The sequence below is a fragment of the Gekko japonicus genome, unplaced genomic scaffold, assembly GCF_001447785.1.
Source record: "Gekko japonicus isolate JY-2015 unplaced genomic scaffold, Gekko_japonicus_V1.1 scaffold3540, whole genome shotgun sequence".
In the NCBI taxonomy this organism is placed as follows: Eukaryota; Metazoa; Chordata; class Lepidosauria; order Squamata; family Gekkonidae; genus Gekko; species Gekko japonicus.
Window position 1 is genome coordinate 41,167 of NW_015167642.1, and position 21,859 is coordinate 63,025.

Below are 21,859 nucleotides of genomic sequence, written 5' to 3' on the forward strand. Positions count from 1 at the left end.
AAGGCTTCGGCCTCTGTGCCCCGCTGTTGGCCCGCCACAGGAACTGACTGGCCACCACGTGAGACGGGATGCTGGACTAGATGGACTCTTGGTCTGATCCAGCAGGGCTCTTTTTAGGTTCTTATGAGGGGAAGGCTTCGGCCTCTGTGCCCCGCTGTTGGCCCGCCACAGGAACTGACTGGCCACCACGTGAGACGGGATGCTGGACTAGATGGACTCTTGGTCTGATCCAGCAGGGCTCTTTTTAGGTTCTTATGAGGGGAAGGCTTCGGCCTCTGTGCCCCGCTGTTGGCCCGCCACAGGAACTGACTGGCCACCACGTGAGACGGGATGCTGGACTAGATGGACTCTTGGTCTGATCCAGCAGGGCTCTTTTTAGGTTCTTATGAGGGGAAGGCTTCGGCCTCTGTGCCCCGCTGTTGGCCCGCCACAGGAACTGACTGGCCACCACGTGAGACGGGATGCTGGACTAGATGGACTCTTGGTCTGATCCAGCAGGGCTCTTTTTAGGTTCTTATGAGGGGAAGGCCTCGGCCTCTGTGCCCTGTTGTTGGCCCTCCACAGGAACTGACTGGCCACTACGTGAGACAGGATGCTGGACTAGATGGACTCTTATGAGGGAAAGGCCTCTATTGGTCTCTATTAACCTCTATTGGTTTGATCCAGCAGGGCTCTTTTTAGGTTCTTATGAGGGGAAGGCCTCGGCCTCTGTGCCCTGTTGTTGGCCCTCCACAGGAACTGACTGGCCACTACGTGAGACAGGATGCTGGACTAGATGGACTCTTATGAGGGAAAGGCCTCTATTGGTCTCTATTAACCTCTATTGGTTTGATCCAGCAGGGCTCTTTTTAGGTTCTTATGAGGGGAAGGCTTCGGCCTCTGTGCCCCGCTGTTGGCCCGCCACAGGAACTGACTGGCCACCACGTGAGACGGGATGCTGGACTAGATGGACTCTTGGTCTGATCCAGCAGGGCTCTTTTTAGGTTCTTATGAGGGGAAGGCCTCGGCCTCTGTGCCCTGTTGTTGGCCCTCCACTGGACCTGACTGGCCACCACGTGAGACGGGATGCTGGACTAGATGGACTCTTGGTCTGATCCAGCAGGGCTCTTTTTAAGTTCTTATGAGGGGAAGGCCTCGGCCTCTATGCCCTGTCTTTGGTCCTCCACAGAAACTGGCTGGCCACTGTGTGAGGCGGGATGATGGACTTGATGGACTATCGGTCTGATCCAGCAGGACTCTTCTGATGCACTTATCTCTTTGATAAGGGCTTTCTCCAGACAAGACCCTGGAGAGAAGCCACCCAGCAGAGGAGGCAATACAACTAGAGTCGGCCAGAAGTCCAACTCACTATAAGGCAGTTTCTCAGGTATCCTAAGAAGTTCAAAGAGGAGAACCGTTTGGGGGAAAAAGAGATGTCCTAGCAGGGACAGTGAGGAAGACGACTTTGGCTCGCCGAATGCCAGGACTGCTACCACCTATGACAGACCGCTCTGTCCGGACTAGAAGAAATGATTCTGCGTAACAGCCATTTCCTTATGTGTTCTAGTGGTTTCAAACCTGGTGGCCTAGGATTCCCACAGTGGCCAGCCACACCCCCAGGGCTTGTAGTCCCCTCTCCGGGCAGCAAAAAGATCCAATGCTGCTCCACGGTGAGGCTGCACATACAGGCCACTGTGGGTGGGAGCTACCGACAACCAACCTGGGTTTGCAGTTGCAGCTTCCCACTGCAAATCCCCCCCCCAGAGGCAAAACCTGGAAGCTGTGCTTTGAAAAAAAATCCAAACTCCACAGAGCGTCAAATTCGGCATCCCACCCAGGGCAAGAAAGTCCACTATGCTGTGCAGAACTCCAAAATCTACTGGCCCGGCAGGCAAGTTTGGGCCCGGAAGGGAGAGTTACAGGAAAGGAGATAGTTAAGGCTCCTTGAAGAGAAGAGGCACAGGGAGATGCTCCGGAGGCTGAAGCCGGCCATTCTGCGAAGGGGCGTCCGGCAACACTGTGGAGAGGAGGTCACAGTCCAAAAGTGGTTGAGCTGTGCTGGAGGATCCGTGGCTGCTCACAAGTGCTCGCTGGGTAGGAAAAAGAGGCAGAAGTCAAACCTTTTTTGCAACTGATAAGATTAGAATCCACATGCAAAAGAACCTCCTCAGGAAACGGGAAACCTCCTCAGGAAACAATCCATATACAAAAGAACCTCCTCAGGAAAGCTCCTCCATTAGCATGTTCACAGCCTGGGGAACTCCTACAAGAGAATGACTCAGCCCTACCCCTCCTTCCTGAGTAGATATAAATTACCTGCCTACCATTTTTCTTCTCACCTTGACACACTCTTTCTGTGTGAACGCTGCAAAAAGTCTCTCTTCGTGAGCTCAAAGCTTCTTCCAAAGTGAAAAGCAGCGTTCAATGAAAAATCTGGATAAATATTTTGGTATTTGGCAACCTTGTACTTGGAAATATCTGTTGAACTCCCTGAGGAAGACCCTGAAACAGGAGGATATCTGGACCTCTGTTGGAGGAAGACTGAGCACTTATTCAAAATAAACTGAAAGGAGTCCTCCCTCTGAAAACTTTTGTATAATTAAGGAGAACTGATATTAATAAAGGGGTTGTACAATATCTTTTGTGATATATTAAGAGACGATACTTAGATGTTTTGATATATGATTTTTTCTATGTATCAAGGCTTATATGATAAATAATATATGGTGAATAAATTGTAAAAATATAAAACAAAAACATGTATTAAAATTATTTGAGATATTATATAATCGTCTGTAGTACGGTATTTGCTGATTTTTGGTACTTCCTACTTACCATGGGTCCTATTTTGTTTTTGTGGCTTGGGGACAGGGCAGAGGGTGCAGAAGTTTAATTTTCGTCCCAAGGTTCCGTGTCCTTGAACACGAGGGGCTCAGTGCTCCATCTGTTTAAGGGCACTCCCCTGTCCGAACTGGCCCCTTTGTGACCACAGAGTTCAACAACCCGAAGGCTGCTGTCTTCTTCGGGCACTTAGAGGAACCAGCAGGGGTGGAAGACGCTGCAGGACCCACAGAGACTGGGGTGCATCGTATAACCACTCAGACGGAAGCCCCAACAGCCCCCCCCCGCCATGGAGACGACACCCCCTCCCAGGATGAAGCCTACCTTGCACAAGCCCTGCTCCCCTCTGGGGATAAGCTCCTCGCTCACCTGGCAATACGGGACAGGATCTCCTTCACACGGACCACCAGCCTCTCGTGTTGCACGGGGTTGCTCTCGATGGCGCTGTGCAGCTTAGCCATGTAGAAATCCAGAGTGCCAAGAGTGGGGGTCTCTCCCGTACCTGTCGGGGAGGTCAGTTCCATCCGTGACCCTGGGCAGAACCCAACTCCAGCATAACATGCAAATTAATATTGACACATTTTGAATAGTGGACGCGTACCCACCCCGAGCTGCGCAAACTGCACTGGCTGCCTATTGAGTCCCGGATCCAATTAAAAGTGCTGCTGCTTACCTTCAAAGCCCTAGACGGCCAGGGGCCTGCATATCTGCGAGACCGCCTCTCCCCCTGTGAGCCCCGATCTGCTAATCAGCATCTCCTGGTGGTTTCCAGCCCCAGGGACGTCCGCCTCGCCTCAACCAGGGCCAGGGCTTTTTCGGCCCTCGCCCCTACCTGGTGGAATGAGCCCCCGTATGAGATCAGAGACCTGCGGGACCTTTTACAGTTCTGCAGGGCCTGCAAGACGGAGCTCTTCCGCCAGGCTCTTAGTTGCGGCGGCAGGCGTCCTCCCCTCTATTGGGCCTCCCCTTCAGCGGGTCATATCCGTGTTGCCATCTGGGAACCCCAATCTGAAACAGACCTCATCTGCTGAGGCTTCAGTTAGAAACATTGGAAATAATTGTATTTTATCTGATGCATTTTAATTGTTTTTAATTGTTTGTGTATTATAGTTGATAGAACCCGCACTGAACCTGCTATGCGGGGAGGGCGGGAAACAAATCTAATGAATAAATAAATAAATAGTTTATTCTACCAGGCCCCCCGGGGGGGCAGGGAACTAGGACTTGCCCCCAACATCTGAAAGCCTCAGGTCACCTGCCTTAAGCTTTGAGCCTCTGTATGCAACATTGAGGACTAGAATCTTGGCAGAGATTGGTTTTTTGTCAACTAGAAGCAGAGGTCTGCCCCCAACAGCAGTTTTTGTACTTTTGACGGGCCGGTTTAACACACAGAAACTGAGGGAGTATCAGATACAGATCTACATTAGGCAGTCGGGCCTGTGGCCCCTTCAGCTCGGAACCATCCACTCAGATGGGCATTCAGTCTGTTTCCTAATTTCAGACCCCTTTTTTAACCTTGAAAAAGGGGAGTTCTGCATGCAAAGTTAAGTCCTCTGATCCCCAGCCACGGCTCCGTCCCCAATCCTAAGATCTTGACCTGGTTCACACACGCAGGAGAAATGAGGCGGCAGACCACCGAGGTGGAAACATGGGCCACACCACTTCAGATGGAGGACTGCGTTTTGCAAGCCCATAGCTAACGTGGGGACCATGGGGCCCGGCCCTCTCCCGTTTTTTCTGGGCCACCTTCCTCCCGGGCTGTCCTTGAAGTGCCTCAACTCACCACCTGCGTGCCGCTTTGCACTCTGACTGAGAAACACCCCCACTTAAATCTTCAGACTGCAAAGACCTGGAGTGGAAGACAGCCACACCTATTTTTAACTGGGGGGGGGGGGCGGTAATCTTTGCAGGATGTCAAAAGCGGGAGGGGGAGAGAAGCGGCCTTCTGCCAAGCCGGGGGTGCTGCGGCGTGACATTGACCAGCATGCTGAAACTGACTCGAAACCTCAAAGTCCCTCGCGAAACAAACACAACAAGGTTTTCTGGGAAAGGAAAGGGAGATCGGAAGGGCTGAGCCAGAAAATACGGGGACACACACACACACACACTAATTTAAAAAGCGATTTCCTGGGCGTCAGGCAACTTGAGTAGACCTGGCTAAGACTCTGCTCGGGTCAGGGTTCCTGCGGAAACGGGACCAAGTCAAAGGCAGCAAGTGAAGGAAGTTAAAAAAAAAAAAAATGGAGGAACGCCGAGAGGCAGGGAAAGGGAGAAGAAATGAAGGGACCGAAACGAAGGTGTTGAGGAAAGGGGACATCTCGGAAAGGAGGTCGCCAGAAGAAAAGAAAAGACAAGTGTTTGGAGTGGCCGAGAGAGTGCGTGGCCTGCTGGCGGCGGCGAAGGTTTACCTATATTGATGTAGCCGTACTTGCTAGCTATCCTGTTGGCTTCGGGGAGCCCACCACTTATCCTCACCTCCCAGTGGTTGGTGTACACGTGAGTCCTGCAGCTGCTGGACATTACCCCCCCCCACTTGCTCTGGGACTTTTGATTAAATTAGCTTCCTGCCCCCCATGGCCCCCTCCCCAAAATGTCCCTAGTTACGGAGCTGACGCTTTGGAACGATTCCCTCAGGCAGGGAGGTCCCCAAAATGGCTGCCGCAGTCTAACAGATATACCATTTTGGGGGGGGGGGAACTAAGGCTCAGGAGGCCAGGTAGAAACATCTGGTAACATCTAAAATATTACCAATGCCTACTGGAAATGTTTGGGCTGTGCTAGGGCGGGGGTCGCCCTCTCTGAGACTCTGAGACTCCGATGCATTTAATTTTTGAGCACTTTAATGTTTTAAATGGATTTTAAATTGTACATGATGTTTTAATTGTATTATGGTATTGATGTTTTATCAGCAAGTTCTTTCTTGCCTTGTAAGCCGCCCTGAGCCCCACGGGGAAGGGCGGGGTATAAATTTAATAAATAAATAAATAAATAAATAAATAACTTCAGTGACGCAGTGCGGACCCTTGTGTCGTGGTGGCAGCTGAAGAGGGTTTGGCTCCCACAGTGCTCCAGAATCAGGCCCCCCCCCCCCCCTTACCTGGGATGGGCAGGCTGGCAAAGCTGGCCGTCAGAGCCTGGCGCACGGCCTGGAGCTGCTGCTGGAGGGCCATCGTCTGCCTCTCCTCCAGGGCCAGCTCCTGCTCCAGGCGCTCCTTGGCACAGCTCATGCTCTCCGTGTGCTTCTGCAGAATGGCGTTCTGCTCCTCAAACTCCGTGTTCATCTTGCGCAGGCGTCGCAGCTCTGCTTCCCGGGCTGCTCCGAGGGGCAGGGTGGGGCAGGGGGGACAAAAGGCATGGGTGAGTTTGGGCCATCTGTTCTCCTGCCTCCCGCTGCCCCCAAAGTCGGGGCGAATACAGGTGATCTCTGATATCTGAGATGCCTGGGATACAGGGGCCATTTCCTGCCGGAGCGCACAGGAGTGGAGCTCCGGCAGTAAAGAGCCCAGGGGGTGGGCACATGCAACAAGCCCCGCCCCCTGCTCCCAGCAGCCCCGGGCCACGAGGAGCATGAGGATCTGCGCATTCCCCCCCTCCCCAATAGCTAGCAATCCAAAACAGTCCAGTGGAGCCTGAGCGGTGGGTGTTGGCTACTGACACACTTCCGGTGATGTCAGGGGGTGTGGCATATGCAAATAAGTTATGCTAATGAGTTTTGCTAATAAGCTCCTGCACCTCTTTTTCTACGAAATGACCCCTGCTGGGATCTATTAGAAGCTTAGTACCATATCTGAGCCTGAACATATTGAGATCAGCGTCCTACTTGAATGAACTGTATTATCTTTCATGACTTGATGTAAAGCACTTTAAGAGCAAGAGAGCTTTTGTACCACTCTGATATTCCTGAGGAAGATCCAATTTTGAAACGTTGTTATATAATCCAGAGACAACGTTGACGATGTTATCTTTGTTCTAGGATTTTCTTATGATTTGTAGGGATTTAGACTGTAATACACAGGAAGTATTTTTTGCAAGTCTTGTCGACTGCTCTTTCGAGGACTGCTCCTGAGAGAACAGCTCTGAGAGAACTTGTGACCAATGTTCCCTCTAAGCTGTGGAGTCTTGTGAGCAAAAATTCTACTTTGTGAGCTACTGGCATTAAAGTTGTGAGCAAGCGATTTGGCTGCTGCATAAATGAGTTTGCTCTGGAGCAGTGTTCCCTCTAAGCTGAGTTAGTGTGAGCCAGCTCACAGTTTTTTAGCCTCCGGCTCACACATTTTTGTCTTGGCTCAGGAAGGATGGCTCCAGAGCACACTAATTTATACAGTAGCCAAATCGCTCACTCACAACTTTAATTCCAGTAGCTCACAAAGTAGAATTTTTGCTCACAAGACTCCACAGCTTAGAGGGAGCATTGCTCTGGAGCCATCCTTCCTGAGCTAGAACAAAAATGTGTGAGCTGGAGGGTAAAAAACTGTGAGCTAGCTCACACCAACTCAGCTTAGAGGGAACACTGCTTGTGACGGGCCCAAAGTCACACCAGCAGCTGTATGTGGAGGAGTGGGGAATCAAACCCGGTTCTCCCAGATCAGAGTCCGCGCTCTTCACCACTACCCCAAACTGGCTCCACCACAAATGTGCCCCAGTCTGGATGGTCCAGGTTAGCCCAATCTCATCAGATCGCAGAAGCCAAAAAGGCTTGGCCCTGGTTAGTTCTTGGATACACCGAGGAAGTCCAGAGTTGCTACACAGAGGCAGGCAATGGCAACCCACCTCTGAACATCTCTTGCCTTGAAAACCTTACAGGGTCGCCATAAATTGGCTGCAACCTGACAGCAGTTCCACCTCCAGGGCCCACACTAGCCCAATCGCAACAGATCTCAGAAACTAAGAAGGTCGGCCCGGGCTAGTTCTTGGACAGAAGACCACTAAGGAAGACTGGGACAGCCACGCAAAGGCAGACAGTGGCAAACCACCTCTGTTCCTCTCTTGCCTTGAAAATCCCTTTAAGCAGGGGTGTCGAACTCATTTATGAGGGCCGGATCTGACATAAATGAGACCTTGTCGAGCCGGGCCGTGTGTGTCATGAAATGTAATGCCAGGTAGTGGAGATATAAACTTTATAAAGGACACAAACAAAAGGGAGGGTGGGTTTTTTTTAACTTAAAATAAGAACATGCTTAAAACATGAGCACTCTTGCAATATTTTGTTTATTGAACAGTGTCTGATAACTGACACCTCTTGCTCTGAATTACTGCATCAAAATCTTGAGGATGCTGTTCAGGTGTGCATCTGTAAGCTGCAGACCTACGATGACACAGCAGCAGCAGAACTGGAAGAAGCAGCAGCAGAAGACAGCCAGTTCCACTGTGGGCCTGATAGAAGCCCTCCGGGGGCCTGATCTGGCCCCTGGGCCACATGTTTGACACCCCTGCCTTAAAGGATTACCTTGACCTGACAATCCTTAATTATTATTATTATTATATAACAGTTGGGTCCAGATAGCTCCATATTGCCTAACCTGGTTGGGGCACAGAGAGAGGTCTTTCCTAGTGCCTAATACTTGAGGTCTTTCATCCACCCTGACTTTCATGAGCCAACTGGTACCTTTATTCTGGTCCAAGAATTCCTCTGTGAATATGGGCGTGTCAAACGTCGAGAAGCCGTCACTGCCACCCTCTCCGGCCTGGCAGAGGAGGAAAGAGAAAAGAGGGACAAAGGTCAGGGAGAAGATGCCAAAAGCCATGTTGTTGTAACCTCAAGGTCCAGTAGGGAAACATGGAAAATTTGAAGAAGAAAATTGGATTTATACCCCCTACCCTTCACTACCCGAAGGAGTCTCAGAGCGGCTTACAATCTGCTTTCCCTTCCCTTCCCCACAACAGACATCCTGTGAGGTAAAAGAAGAAGAAGAGACTGGATTTATACCCCGGCCTTCACTACCCAAAGGCGTCTCAGAGCGGCTTACAAACTCCTCTCCCTTCCCCTCCCCACAACAGACACCCTGTGAGGTAAAAGAAGAAGAGATTGGATTTTTACCCCACCCTTCACTACCCAAAGGAGTCTCAGAGCGGCTTACAAACTCCTTTCCCTTCCCTTCCCCACAACAACAAACTGTGAGGTAGGTGGGGCCTGAGAGAGCTCTTTCGAGGACTGCTCGTGAGAGAACCTGTGACTGACAACAAGGTCACACCAGCAGCTGCATGTGGAGGCGTGGGGAATCAAACCTGGTTCTCCCAGATTAGAGTCCGCGCACCTAACCACTACCCCAAACTGGCTCTCGCTTTACTACTTTTTAAAAAGAAGGCCAAAGTGTGGAGGGGAAAAGGAGAAGACTCAGGAAATCAATTTTCTTGGGGCATCCAGTGCTTTTTTTTTTTTTTTTTGCGCAAGATATATTTACGGTTAAAGTCTGGAACGTGGGTTAAATATTGTCCTTCATTTTCTTATGGTATTGTCCATGTATGTTCTATCTGTTGCATTTTCTCACGCCATCTCTCCATGGAGCTCATGGCAGCATCTGTGCGCCTCTCTTCCTCAACTGATCCTCGCAACGACCCTGCGAGGCAGGTTAGGCTGAGAGAGAGCATCTGGGCCGAGGTCGCCCAGTCAGCTTCATGGAAAAGTGGGGATCTGCAGTGCCTCACAACCAGTGGGAGGGTTTTGGGGGGAGGGTGGTGGCATCCCGGGAGAAAAACTGAAAAAGGAAAACAAGGGCTCCCCTACTTACAGGAAGTTCTGGTCATAGAGCTCCTGGTGACTCCTAGAGCTACCTGGAAGTGACAAGGGTAGCTCTAGCAACTGCCAGAAACTCTGTGGTTGAGCGCACGGGATATAATAATTTCAAAAACGGCACCAAACCCTGCTGTTTCTTGCTTGTGGTGTTTCCCAGTTCAGTCAACATAAAAAAAGCAAATTTTCAGTGGACAGCAAGGAAAGACATACAGGACACTTACACACAGGCTGAATAATGGACTCTCAGTCCACTTTCAAATGCCCTTTAATGAATGTTTGCTGTTTCACACAATAAAATCCAGCTGCAAAGTGCACTGACAGTGGATTAGTCAGAGTGTGTGAACATGCCCACAATGTAATCTTAAACAGAGTTACACCATTTGAAGCCCACTGATTTCTGTGGATTTTAGAAGCGTGCAAGTCTGCTTAGGATCGCACTGATAACGAAAGCAACTGCCTTTGGAAGGGAACGTGGACAGCAAAATGCTGTTTTTTTCTGCACATGATGGACAGCGCCAATGGGCTGCACTAATAATTGGGACTAGATTTTGACTTATTATTATTATTATTAATAATAATAATAATAATAATGGTTTTCTTTACGAACACTGGTCCAAACAGATAAATTCTGCCTGTTGTTCATGTCTCCTTAAAGTAATAATCACCTATGTAAAAGGAAACCGGGCCACCAAAAAAGACAGGGGCTAGACACCTTAAAAGTCGACACCAGCCTGAGCATGGAGCGACTCAAAGAAACAGTACAAGATCGGAAAACGTGGAGAGAGCTGGCCCATAGAGTCGCCAAGAGTCCGACAGTACTGAATGGCTGAAAACAACATGTAAAAGCAAGAGAATGCAGGTTTAAAAAAACAAAATGGTGAAACATACCAAAGAGTTATTTTATGGGTTAAACAAAGATGGAAATGCCTAGAAAAAAATTTGTAAACACTCAAGAGGGAAAAGAAGAAGAGATTGGATTTATACCCCGCCCTTCACTCAAGAGTCTCAGAGCGGCTTACAAACTCCTTTCCCTTCCCCTCCCCACAACAGACACCCAGTGAGGTAGGTGGGGCTGAGAGAGCTCTGACAGAACTGTCCTTGAGAGAACAGCTCTGACAGAACCGTATGTTAGCCGCCCTGAGTCGTTTGGAAGGGCGCGATATAAATCCTAAATAAATAAATAAAACTATGGCTTGCCCAAGGTCATCCAGCCAGGTGCAAGTGGAGGAGTGCGGAATCAAACCCGGTTCTCCCTAACCACTACACCAAACTGGCTCTCACTGTACTATTTTTTTTAAAGAAGGCCAAAGTGTAGAGGGGGAAAGGAGAAGACTCAGGAAATCACTTCTCTTGGGGCATCCAGCTCTGACAGAACTATGGCTTTCCCAAGGTCCTCCAGCAGCTGCAAGCGGAGGAGTGAGGAATCAAACCCGGTTCTCCCAGATTAGAGTCCGCGCACTTAGCCATTACACCAAACTGGCTCTCCCCCCTCCCCCCCGGACTTTCCCCCCATCAAAACATTGGGAAATTTGGGGGAAGAAGTGAAACTCTTTTTAAGACAAACTATTACCAGTACTCAGTGAATACAGATACTATGAAGGTTTTTATGTGCCACAATTGTTAGCAATAGAGAAAGATAATTGCTATATATGATGCAGACCAAAACCCATTTGCACCTTTGGAGTTCTGCGATCCTGAGCCCACCGACTCTGAAACCCACTATCAGTGGTGGCACTTGTAAGGAATTTATGCTACTAACTTTCATAAATATGCCCCATAGTTCTGTCTTAAAGGTAAAGGTTCACTTGCTCGAAAGCCAGTCGAATCCGACTCTAGGGTTGCGGTGCCCATCTCCGTTTCCAAGCTGAAGAGCCAGTGCTGTCCGAAGACGTTTCCGTGGTCATGTGGCCGGCATGACTAAACACCAAGGCGCGCGGAACGCTGTTACCTTCCCACCAAAGTGGTACCTATTTATCTACTTGCAATTTCTTGCTTTCGAACTGCTAGTTTGGCAGGAGCTGGGACTAGAGACGGGAGCTCACTCCGTCTTGCGGCACCCGGGTCTCGAACTGCTGAACTACCGACCTTCCACAGCCTGCAGTTCAGCGTCTTAAGCACTTGAGCCTTACATACCAACTAATTTATAAATGATGCATGGATAAGACTGGATTTATAAGATTTGGGTAGGAAGGTGGCAAAAAAACATTTTCAAGAAATAAATAACAAAAAATAATTATTACACAAATTTTAGTCCCCCCCCCCCAAAAAAAAATAATTCCATCCCCCTCTCACCTGGGGGAAATAAGTTTTTCCTGCAGCTTCAAAATGTCCGAAAATTTGACGTCTCTAGTGCTAAGTGAACTGTAAGATATCTGAGGAGGGACTCTGGAAGCTGGAAAATTACCCCCCACCCCCACCCCCCTGCAATTTGACACCTGAATCTGCCTTATACTCAGGGGTCATTTCGTAGAAAAAGAGGTGCAGGAGCTCATTAGCATAACTTATTTGCATGTGCCACACCCCCTGACATCACTGGAAGTGTGTCAGAAGGCAACACCCACCGCTCAGGCTCTACTGGACTGTTTTGGATTGCTAGCTATGGGGGGGGGAACGTGCAGATCTGTCCTCGCAGAGGAGGGAGAGCTTGTACCTGAATAAAACTTGGTCTTAAAGGTGCCACTGGACTGTTTTGGACCGGGGGGTGGGCTCTGCAACTTCCCTGACTGCTTCTTGCTCTGCCTGAGGGCTGCTGGGAGCAGGGGGTGGGGCTTGTTGCATGTGCCCGCCCCCTGGGCTCTTTACTGCCGGAGCTCCGCTCCTGTGCGCTCCTGCAGGAAATGACCCCTGCTTATACTGAAACAGACCCTTGGTCCATCAAAGTCAGAACTGTCTACACCGACTGGCAGCAGCTCTCCAGGGTCTCAGGCTGAGGTCTTTCAGTTCATCTACTCCCTGATCCTATTAACTGGAGATGCCGGGGACTGAATTCGGAACCTTCTGCATGCCAAGCAGCTGCTCTGCTACTGAGCCACGGCCCTTCCCCATTTCCCACTGCCACATAAGGGAGGTCTGATGCTCTTAATACAAGAATCCTGGTCTCTCCCCAAACCCTGGCCAGGTACTCACCTTGTAGCCATTCAGCAGGGTGTTGATGACTCCCGATGTAGCATCCTCTAGAAGAATTAACGACAACAAGAAATCAGCTGAGAGAGGAAGATGGTGACTCGCTCAGAGGCACAACAAGCAAGACGCAGGCCCCAAATCCCAGCCTAATCCTCTATCCCGTTAATGTCCAGAGAACCAAACCATGCTTAAAAATATATATATATCAGAATATGCTTCACTTACATTTGAAAAAGAAGCCTAGTTTTTAGAAAGTGGAAGTCAGAATGATCTAATTTCAGGCATGTGCATATCATGTTTCTATAGAGTCACCAGTGCAGTAACTCACGCAGAGAACCGGCAGACAGCCTCTTTTGAGAGAGAAAGAGAGCAATTTTGCTGTACAATGGCATCAGAAGTGAATGAATGATCCCAGTCTTCTCCCCCACTCAAGAGATGTAGCTTAACCTCCTGCCACCTTAGGAGTGTAACAGAGACACAACAGGAAGCCTCTGCCACAAACGGGGCTCCTGGGAAGCCTCTACTTAACTCCATCACGCAGTCTGGGCATTAAGTCTCCATTCTTGAAACTGCACGGGGACTCCAACCTGTCTAGCCTTGCGCCGAGCAGAACAGCTTCAGAAGGGACACGCAAACGCACCTTTCTTGATCTTCTTCTCCTGCATCTTCTCAGCGCACATCTTGTAAGCCTCCGACTGCTGGTATTCCCTCAGCTCTTTTATGTACTGCTGCTTCTCCCGCTCGGCCTCGTCCAGGTATCGCTGGAAGGAAAACCACAGCTATGCTCAGGCATCATAATCAACCAGAGCTTATAAATCGCTCAGATCCCAGCCCAGGTTTAGTTGCAATATCCAAAAGCAAAAGGGCCAGCAGACCAAGTAACATTACTCCCCCCCATACCTCTTCCTTCCCTACTACTACTAGTGTTAACTACTAATACGTAGTAGTCGTGGTAGTGTTAATACTAGTAGTAATAACGATAATTTACACAATTCCAAACTAGAAACATGTTTCACCTGTTTCTCTGTGGGTTGCCCTCCTCCTCCTCCTCCTCCTCCTAGTGTTACTACTACTACTAGCAGTGATGGTAGTATTTATTTATTTATAATTCGATTTATATCCCGCCCTCCCCTTAGGCTCAGGGCAGCTAACAATTGGGGCAAGTCATAATTAAAACAATTAAAAACAAGATAAAAACATCACAATAATACAACAAAGTGCTGGTGCTCTGATGTTCCCAGTTCCAAGATGGATTCCGGTAGGGTGGATCCAGACCAGTGACATAAGTTCCAAAGCGGCAGATAGCCAGTCTTCTTCCCAGGGCCTGCTTGCACCCTGATGGTGTCTCCGCCAATTTCCGGCGGCGGTGCATTAGTGGAACAGTAGCGGCGGCGGCCCCTACTCGAAAGCCTGGTGGAAGAGCTCTGTCTTGCAGGCCCTGAGGAACTGCACAAGATCCCGCAGGGCCTGAATCTCCTCCGGGAGCTTATTCCACCAGGTAGGAGCCGCCACCGAAAAGGCCCTGGCCCTAGTCTTGGCGAATTTGATGTCCCTGAGGCCTGGGGTAGTCAAAAGATGTTGGGTCCCCGACCATAGTGCCCTTGGGGGGACATATGGGGAAATATTACTACTACTACTAGTAAAAACGATAATTTACACAATTCCAAATGAGAAACATGCTTCACCTGTTTCTCCGTGGGTGCCCTCCTCTTACTAGTAGTGTTACTACTCGTAGTAGTGGTCATAGTATTACTACTAGTAGTAATAATGATAGCTTACACAACAATTCCAAACTAGAAACATGCTTCACCTGTTTCTCTGTAAGTTGCCCTCCTCCTCCTCGTGTTACTACTACTACTAGCGGTGGTGGTAGCATTACTACTAGTAGTAATAACGATAATTTACACAACAATTCCAAATGAGAAACATACTTCACCTATTTCTCCGTGAGTGCCCTCCTCCTCCTAGTAGTGTTCCTACTACTAGTAGTAATGATGATAACTTACACAACAGTTCCAAACTAGAAACATGCTTCACCTGTTTCTCCGTGAGTTGCAGTTTGCTCCACTCAGCCCCGAGCATCTTTGTGATCTCTGGAAAGGGCAGATCCGGATGCTGCATGCGGATCTGCTCCCGCCGCTCATTCAGGAAACGGACGTAGCCCGTCACCGGAGCCTTGGGCCCATTGGGGAGGATCTTCTTCCTCTTCTTGCCCTTTGGCCATCCCCGCTTCTTCACCGGCTGGGGATAACAAACAGAGGCTTCTACTATCTGGACTAAAACTCATCGCATGTCTGATTTATTCTGCAGCTCTTCAGGGACACAAGAAGGACCCTGGGCATAGAGCCTTCCTTCCTGAGAATGACTGACCGGATTTAAAAGAGACAATCAAGTTTCTAGCTGTCACGGTTGTGAAGATATGCTTGGTAAGGTGTGGCACAAGACAAGTTCAGGCTCTGGGGTCACCCACCAGAGTGGTACAACGGTTGCCTCTTCCCCCATCCCTACTGGCCAGAAGCAAGCTGAGCTCTCGGCAGCAGGAGGGCAAAAAGTGCATAACTAAATGACTGTTTTGCACAGGTCTGTAGCCAGGATTTTGTGGCTTGTTGTGGGGCATTTTTTTTTCTAGGGGGGGCTGACGTTCTCAGTGCAGGGGGAAAAAACCATTTAGCCAACAGAAAGCTGTTACCGGGATAGACCTCTGAATTGCAAGCCGTCCACCACTTTAGATGACAGCTCTCAACTGCTGCAAGTTAATCACTCCTGCCAGCCCAAGCAACAATTCTGAGAACAGGCCAGCAGGTGGGGGTGATGACTTCTGTAGTCAAGAAAGCTAACACTGAGGCAGAAAAACCCTCTTAAAGGAGACCAGTTTCTTGACACAACGTTAGAAGGGATCCTAGAGGTCACCTACTCCAACCCCCCCTTCCTCAATGCGGGAATTAGTCAACTACGGCACCCCCACTCTGCTTAAAGAACACACACCTTTAAAAATGATTGGAAAAAGCATTTACAGGAGAAATTCTTGTGGGGTTGTGCCTTTAAGAAAGGGGGCAGAGCCCCCAAGAGCCCCACTGTATCGACAGGCCTGGTTTTGCATAATTTATGCACACTGCAGAAAGATTTCTCAGTGCAGAACTGGGAGCTGCCTAGCCATTAAGTTCTGTTTCCAGTTCACAGGATTTCCCCCCCAAACCATTTGGATTATATCGAGTGATGCACTTTCATTTTGTGGCCCCCAAATTCCTACTTGCCTCTCATAAGAACATAAGAGACGCCAATGTTGGATCACGCCAAAGGCCCATCCAGTCCAACACTCTGTCACACAATGGCCAGAAATACCAGGGTGCCCTCAGGAGGTCCACCAGTGGGGCCAGGACATCAGAAGCCCTCCCACTGTTGACCCCCCCAAGCACCAAGAAGACAGAACATCACTTGCCCCAGAGCCCCTATCTAGACCTTGTGGCTAATAGCCACTGATGGGCCTCTGCTCCATATGCTTATCTAATTCCCTTTTGAAGCCGTCCGTGCTTGTAGCCGCCACCACTTCTCCATTCCCTTCTCATGAAAGGTCACCCACCAGGGCCAGTCAAAATCTCGCCATGGAAGCCAGCGAGAAGAGCAATGAGTCTAGAACTATTAAGGACCCATCCAAATCTCCCCGGACGCCAGTAGTCCCATCCCCACAGGCTGGAGATGGGGGAAGAAAAGGCCAGGTGAACGCACCAGGGGGCTCACCTCCTCTTCGCCATGGGGCTTCTCGCCAACAGGCCGTGGGGGCTCCCCTTTCTCCTGCTTAACAGCCACCAGGAAGCTTCCATGCTGGGTTTTCCCAGCAGCGTTTCTGCAATCGAAGCACACCCAATTATAGTGTTGATTTCTACAGAGGCAAAAACACCAGCACACCTCCATCTACCCAGGATTCAGGAAAGAGATTTAGACACTATCGAGCTGAAGCAAATTCCATCAACCAGTTTGAATCCCCTGGGAGGAAGAAAAAGAACAAGAAGAGGAGGAGGAGGAGGAGATTGGATTTATACCCCACCCTTCACTACCCGATGGAGTCTCAGAGCGGTTTACGATCTCCTTTCTCTTCGCCTCCCCACAACAGACACCGGGTGAGGTAGGCGGGGCTGAGAGAGCTCTCTCTTGAACTGCTCCTGAGAGAACAGCTCCGAGAGAACTTGTGACTGATCCAAGGTCTCGCCAGCAGCTGCATATGGAGGAGTGGGGAATCAAACCCGGTTCTCCCAGATTAGAGTCTGCGCTCCTAACCACTACACCAAATGGAAGCTCACTGGGTGACTTTGAGCCAGTCACAATCACTCAGCCTAACCTACCTCACAGGGTTGTTGTGAGGATAAAATGGAAGAGAGGAGAAGGATGTGAGCTCCTTTGAGTCACCACTGAAAAGAAAGGTGGGGTAGAAATTAATTAAACAAACCTTGCAGGAAAGAAAGGGGGGGACTGCATATTTGTCATAAAATTCCTTCTTAAAAATAAGTGCTGTTTTGGGTAGTTAGCTGTGTAAAAAGAACCTAGTTAGATCAGACCAGAACATCCATCTGTCTGTTTCAGTCTTGCCCTTCCTTCCTCCACGATGTTCGAGGCGATATACATAGCTCTCTTCTCCTCTGTTCTATCCTTACAACAACTCTGCAAGGTAGGTTAGGCGGAGGGACTGGTCCAAGGACACCCACTGAAATTTCGAGGACTACTCCTGAGAGAACAGCTCTGAGAGAACTTGTGACTGACCCAAGGCCACACCAGCAGCTGCATGTGGAGGAGTGGGGAATCAAACCTGGTTCTCTCAGATTGGAGTCCGTGCTTCTAACCACTACACCAAACACCCCTGCACCCCCACACACACACCATTAATCTGGAGCAAATAACCCCAGTCTCATGAATCAGAAAAGATTAGCTTTATTTATGGAATGTCCAAAATAAACCATGCAAGTCTGCAGTCCTCCCCCACTCCTGAGATCCAGAGCACCCCAGTGAAGTTCCTCCCAGTCAAGGGCCCCCCTCCTCCCTGCCTGGGGTGCCTGAGTGTAAATGGAGTTCTCTGACAACCCTGGAGATTGTAACCAGTGTTCCCTCTAAGATGAGTTAGTGTGAGCTAGCTCACAGTTTTTTAGCCTCCAGCTCACCCACCTCTGTCTCAGCTCAGGAAGGAGGGCTCCAGGGCAGACTAACTGATGCAGTTGCCAAATCCCTCACTCACCACTTTAATGCCAGTAGCTCAAAAAGTAGAAGTTTTGCTCACAAGACTCCACAGCTTAGAGGGAACATTGGTTGTAACCCCGGCTGTTTTCATCTTTGGCTTCAGTAAGAAGAAACAACTGATACATTTTTCTCTGTTATTTATGGGGCTGTTGATGGTTGATCTAGTTTTTGATTTCATTACAAGGTTCTAGTAAAAATTATATTGAAGTCATCTTTGGCATCTCTGACCATGGCAATTTTCAAAAATTATATTGAAGTCATCTTTGGGAGAAAAAATATTCTTTTACTGAAAAGGGGAGGTATAAAGAATTAAGTGTGTGTGTGTGTGTGTGTGTGTGTGTGTGTGTATGAATGTATGTCTCTGACCATATACATCTCGAAATTACAGTGCCGGAGGACCAGGGGAAGGCCTTGGCCTCTATGCCCTTGTTGTTGGCCGTCCAGAGGAACTGGTTGCCCACTGTGTGAGACAGGATGCTGGACTAGAGGGACCACTGGTCTGATCCAGCAGGGCTCTTCTTAAGTTCTTATCAGGGAAGACCTCGGCCTCTCTGCCCTGTTGTTGGCCTTCCAGAGGAACTGGCTGGCCCCTGTGTGAGGCAGGATGCTGGACTAGAGGGACCACTGGTCTGATCCAGCAGGGCTCTTCTTAAGTTCTTATCAGGGAAGACCTCGGCCTCTCTGCCCTGTTGTTGGCCTTCCAGAGGAACTGGCTGGCCCCTGTGTGAGGCAGGATGCTGGACTAGAGGGACCACTGGTCTGATCCAGCAGGGCTCTTCTTAAGTTCTTATCAGGGAAGACCTCGGCCTCTCTGCCCTGTTGTTGGCCTTCCAGAGGAACTGGCTGGCCCCTGTGTGAGGCAGGATGCTGGACTAGAGGGACCACTGGTCTGATCCAGCAGGGCTCTTCTTAAGTTCTTATCAGGGAAGACCTCGGCCTCTCTGCCCTGTTGTTGGCCTTCCAGAGGAACTGGCTGGCCCCTGTGTGAGGCAGGATGCTGGACTAGAGGGACCACTGGTCTGATCCAGCAGGGCTCTTCTTAAGTTCTTATCAGGGAAGACCTCGGCCTCTCTGCCCTGTTGTTGGCCTTCCAGAGGAACTGGCTGGCCCCTGTGTGAGGCAGGATGCTGGACTAGAGGGACCACTGGTCTGATCCAGCAGGGCTCTTCTTAAGTTCTTATCAGGGAAGACCTCGGCCTCTCTGCCCTGTTGTTGGCCTTCCAGAGGAACTGGCTGGCCCCTGTGTGAGGCAGGATGCTGGACTAGAGGGACCACTGGTCTGATCCAGCAGGGCTCTTCTTAAGTTCTTATCAGGGAAGACCTCGGCCTCTCTGCCCTGTTGTTGGCCCTCCAGAGGAACTGGTTGGCCACTGTGTGAGGCAGGATACTGGACCAGATAGACCACTGGTCCGATCCAGCAAGGCTCTTCTTGTGTCCGACAGAAGAAAAAAAGGTGCTCTAATACTCACAGGAGAGCAGCGGCCTGCTGTTTGGCGCTGTGGGACATCGCTGGTTCTTCACATCGAGAGCTGTTGACGGCTGATCACGCTGAGGAACCTGGAAAAAGACAGCTCTGCGTTATTACCCATCTTACCTGCCCTGGGAAAGATGCGGTGAATGACTGCGGCAGATTCCCACATAACAGGAAGCCTCTTTTTCCTTTCCAAATGCCTCTCACATGGGTAAACTCCATCGGAATAAAAAAAGTCACAGAGCAAAACTGTCGGCTGGGTGCTGTGGAGCCCCTTACCACGGCTCTTTCCTTCAACTCGAGAAGCACCCGCACAGGGCAAGAGGCTCCAAAGGCCTTTTTGCATGAAGGGAAGACTCCCTGAATGGGAGGGAAGTCTCACCACTAATGGACCGGATTCATGGAACCCAACCCTACGAGTCCACACAATCCAGATTTCTGTTCTGGACAATGTTTCCCAGAGGCTGATGACAGGCCTCTGAAGTCGACACCCTTCCACTGTGTTTCGGCCCCAGGCCTGAGTCCTCCAAAGGGGGCTGCCTCTGCACATGAAGGTTCCATTTCGCCATCAGTGTGCTTTTGTGGAACCCTTTTGTGAATCTCTCCAGGGAGCTCTTGTAGCATTTTACAGTGGGCATGGTGGTGTGACTGGGAAATCCCCTTCCTGCGGGTTTGAATTTCAGGGTGGAGACAGCAGGGAATACCTTTATACCTTTAAAATGTCATTGGGGGGGCAGGGTTCAAAAAAAAGCAGTAAAGAATCTGCTTTGCTTGCCAGAGGTCTCTGGCTCAGTCCCTGGTGTCTAAATCAAGAGGGTTTCAGGGCAACGCGAATGATCCTTCCCAGCCTATGATCCTGGAAAGAGGCTGCTCTTCAAGACTCAAGATTGGGTCCCGTGTTTCCTCTAAGCCGAGTTAGTGTGAGCTAGTCCACCATTTTTTAGCCTCCGGCTCGCACATTTTTGTCTCAGCTCAGGAAGGATGGCTCCAGAGCAAACGAATTGATGCTCGCGCACAGCTTTAATGCCAGGAGCTCACAAAGTAGAATTGTTGCTCACAAGACTCCACAGCTTAGAGGGAGCATTGATTGGGTCATCTGTCTGAGGCAGCTTTCTCTGTCCATCTAGATTTTGCAGACAGGAGCCCTGGCTCCAAAGCAGCGTTCCCTCCAAGCTGAGTTAATGTGAGCTAGCTCACAGTTTTTTAGCCTCCGGTTCATGCATTTTTGTCTCCGCTCAGGAAGGATGGCTCCAGAGCAGACTGATTTATGCAGCAGCCAAATCGCTCGTTCACAACTTCAGTGCCAGGAGCTCACAAAGCAGAATTTTTGCTCGCAGGAATCCACAGTTTAGAGGGAGCATTGGCTCCAAGGCTGAAGCTCTGCTTTGTGCACCTGGAAATCCTAAATTCGCTCTCCAGCTGAGGGATCTCAGGTATTTCTCCTTTTCTTGTCCCTCGACAGCTGCCAGAGAAACAGGGTCGAGCCAGACAGATCAATGGTCGGCCTCTGCATAAGGCATCTTCCTAAGCTCATAACCGGTGATGGCGAATTCTACATGTTAAGTACGCGTGATTACAGTCGCCCATAATAAAGCCATGAATAATGTTTAAATTGCCGGCGGTCCTGGCAGACGGCAGTTTCCCAAGCCCCCGAGTTTTTAAACCAGATCAGCAGATCGGACCGAGTGGAAAGGGTCCCTCTTAAGCTGTGGAGTTCTTGTGAGCAAAAATTCCACTTTGTGAGCTCCGGGCATTAAAGTCGTGAGCGAGCGATTCGGCTCCTGCCTCAATTCGTTTGCTCTGGAGCCCTCCTTCCTGAGCTAAGACGAAAGTGTGCGAGCCGGAGGCTAAAAAAACTGTGAGCTAGCTCACACGAACTCTGCTTAGAGGGAACACCGGAGGACAATCGAGATGGGGGGTGCTACCTAAAAGGGTCGGGAACCTACAAAACGCCATCCCACGAGCTGACCCACTTGGAAAAAAAGGGGAGTTACCTCTGGGGATGGGGAAAGACCGCCCCCCCCCAGTGACCCCTATTATCTTTCCCCCGAAGTTCTGCTCCCCCCAAATCTTAGATCCCTTCTGCTTCCTGCATCTCCTGCCCTCGCAGATCGACCCCCCCCCCAGTCCCCTTGGCTCCAAGATCCCCCCCTCCCCATTTCCCAGCTGCAAATATAACAAAACCCCATTCTCTCCCCCCAAAACTTTCCTCTTCCGTTTCTTGCTTTTTCTTCGGTCTCTCTTTCACCAGGGAAGCCACCCCCCTTTCCCCTCCTCCCCCGATGGCTTATTATGCTAATAAGCTCTCCCGAAGCTCTGATTGGACGGGAGCGTCCTCCATCATCCTCGCAGGCCAAGGCTGGTCCCCCGTGCGTCATGACGCGCGTCAGGGCTCCGGAGGCGCACGGCTCTTCGGCGCCAGCCAATCAAAGAGAAGAGTTGGGAGCTTCAAAGGAAAGAAAAGGCTAAATAATGAACAGATGCTG

General features: G+C 50.0%; 1 protein-coding gene across 2 annotated transcripts; it reads right to left on the minus strand.

Moving 5' to 3' along the window:
* Positions 1–1,180: 1,180 nt before the first annotated feature.
* Positions 1,181–21,641, minus strand: HMG20B (high mobility group 20B). Of its 2 annotated transcripts, none has more exons than XM_015414077.1 (10): positions 21,583–21,641; positions 19,372–19,459; positions 16,415–16,520; positions 14,714–14,917; positions 13,317–13,437; positions 12,680–12,726; positions 8,426–8,504; positions 5,918–6,133; positions 3,190–3,322; positions 1,181–2,069 (listed from the first exon to the last, which is right to left on the minus strand). In XM_015414077.1, the coding sequence occupies exons 2-10, from the start codon at positions 19,407–19,409 to the stop codon at positions 2,057–2,059; spliced, it is 957 nt and encodes a 318-aa protein (XP_015269563.1). In that variant the 5' UTR covers positions 19,410–19,459; positions 21,583–21,641; the 3' UTR covers positions 1,181–2,056. The 2 variants fall into 2 exon arrangements, with proteins under 2 accessions (XP_015269563.1, XP_015269562.1); XM_015414076.1 differs by having other exon boundaries at positions 16,403–16,520.
* Positions 21,642–21,859: the final 218 nt, after the last annotated feature.

What these genes read in the sequence shown, in the direction of transcription:
- HMG20B (XM_015414076.1), bottom strand. Translation starts at nt 19,409, where the DNA reads ATGTCCCACAGCGCCAAACAGCAGGCCGCTGCTCTCCT. An exon ending in CAGCAGGCCGCTGCTCTCCT is followed by an intron (nt 16,521 to 19,371) that starts GTGAGTATTAGA and finishes CTTCGATTGCAG; the next exon opens with AAACGCTGCTGGGAAAACCC. An exon ending in CCCTGCTGAATGGCTACAAG is followed by an intron (nt 8,505 to 12,679) that starts GTGAGTACCTGG and finishes CTCCTCTGCCAG; the next exon opens with GCCGGAGAGGGTGGCAGTGA.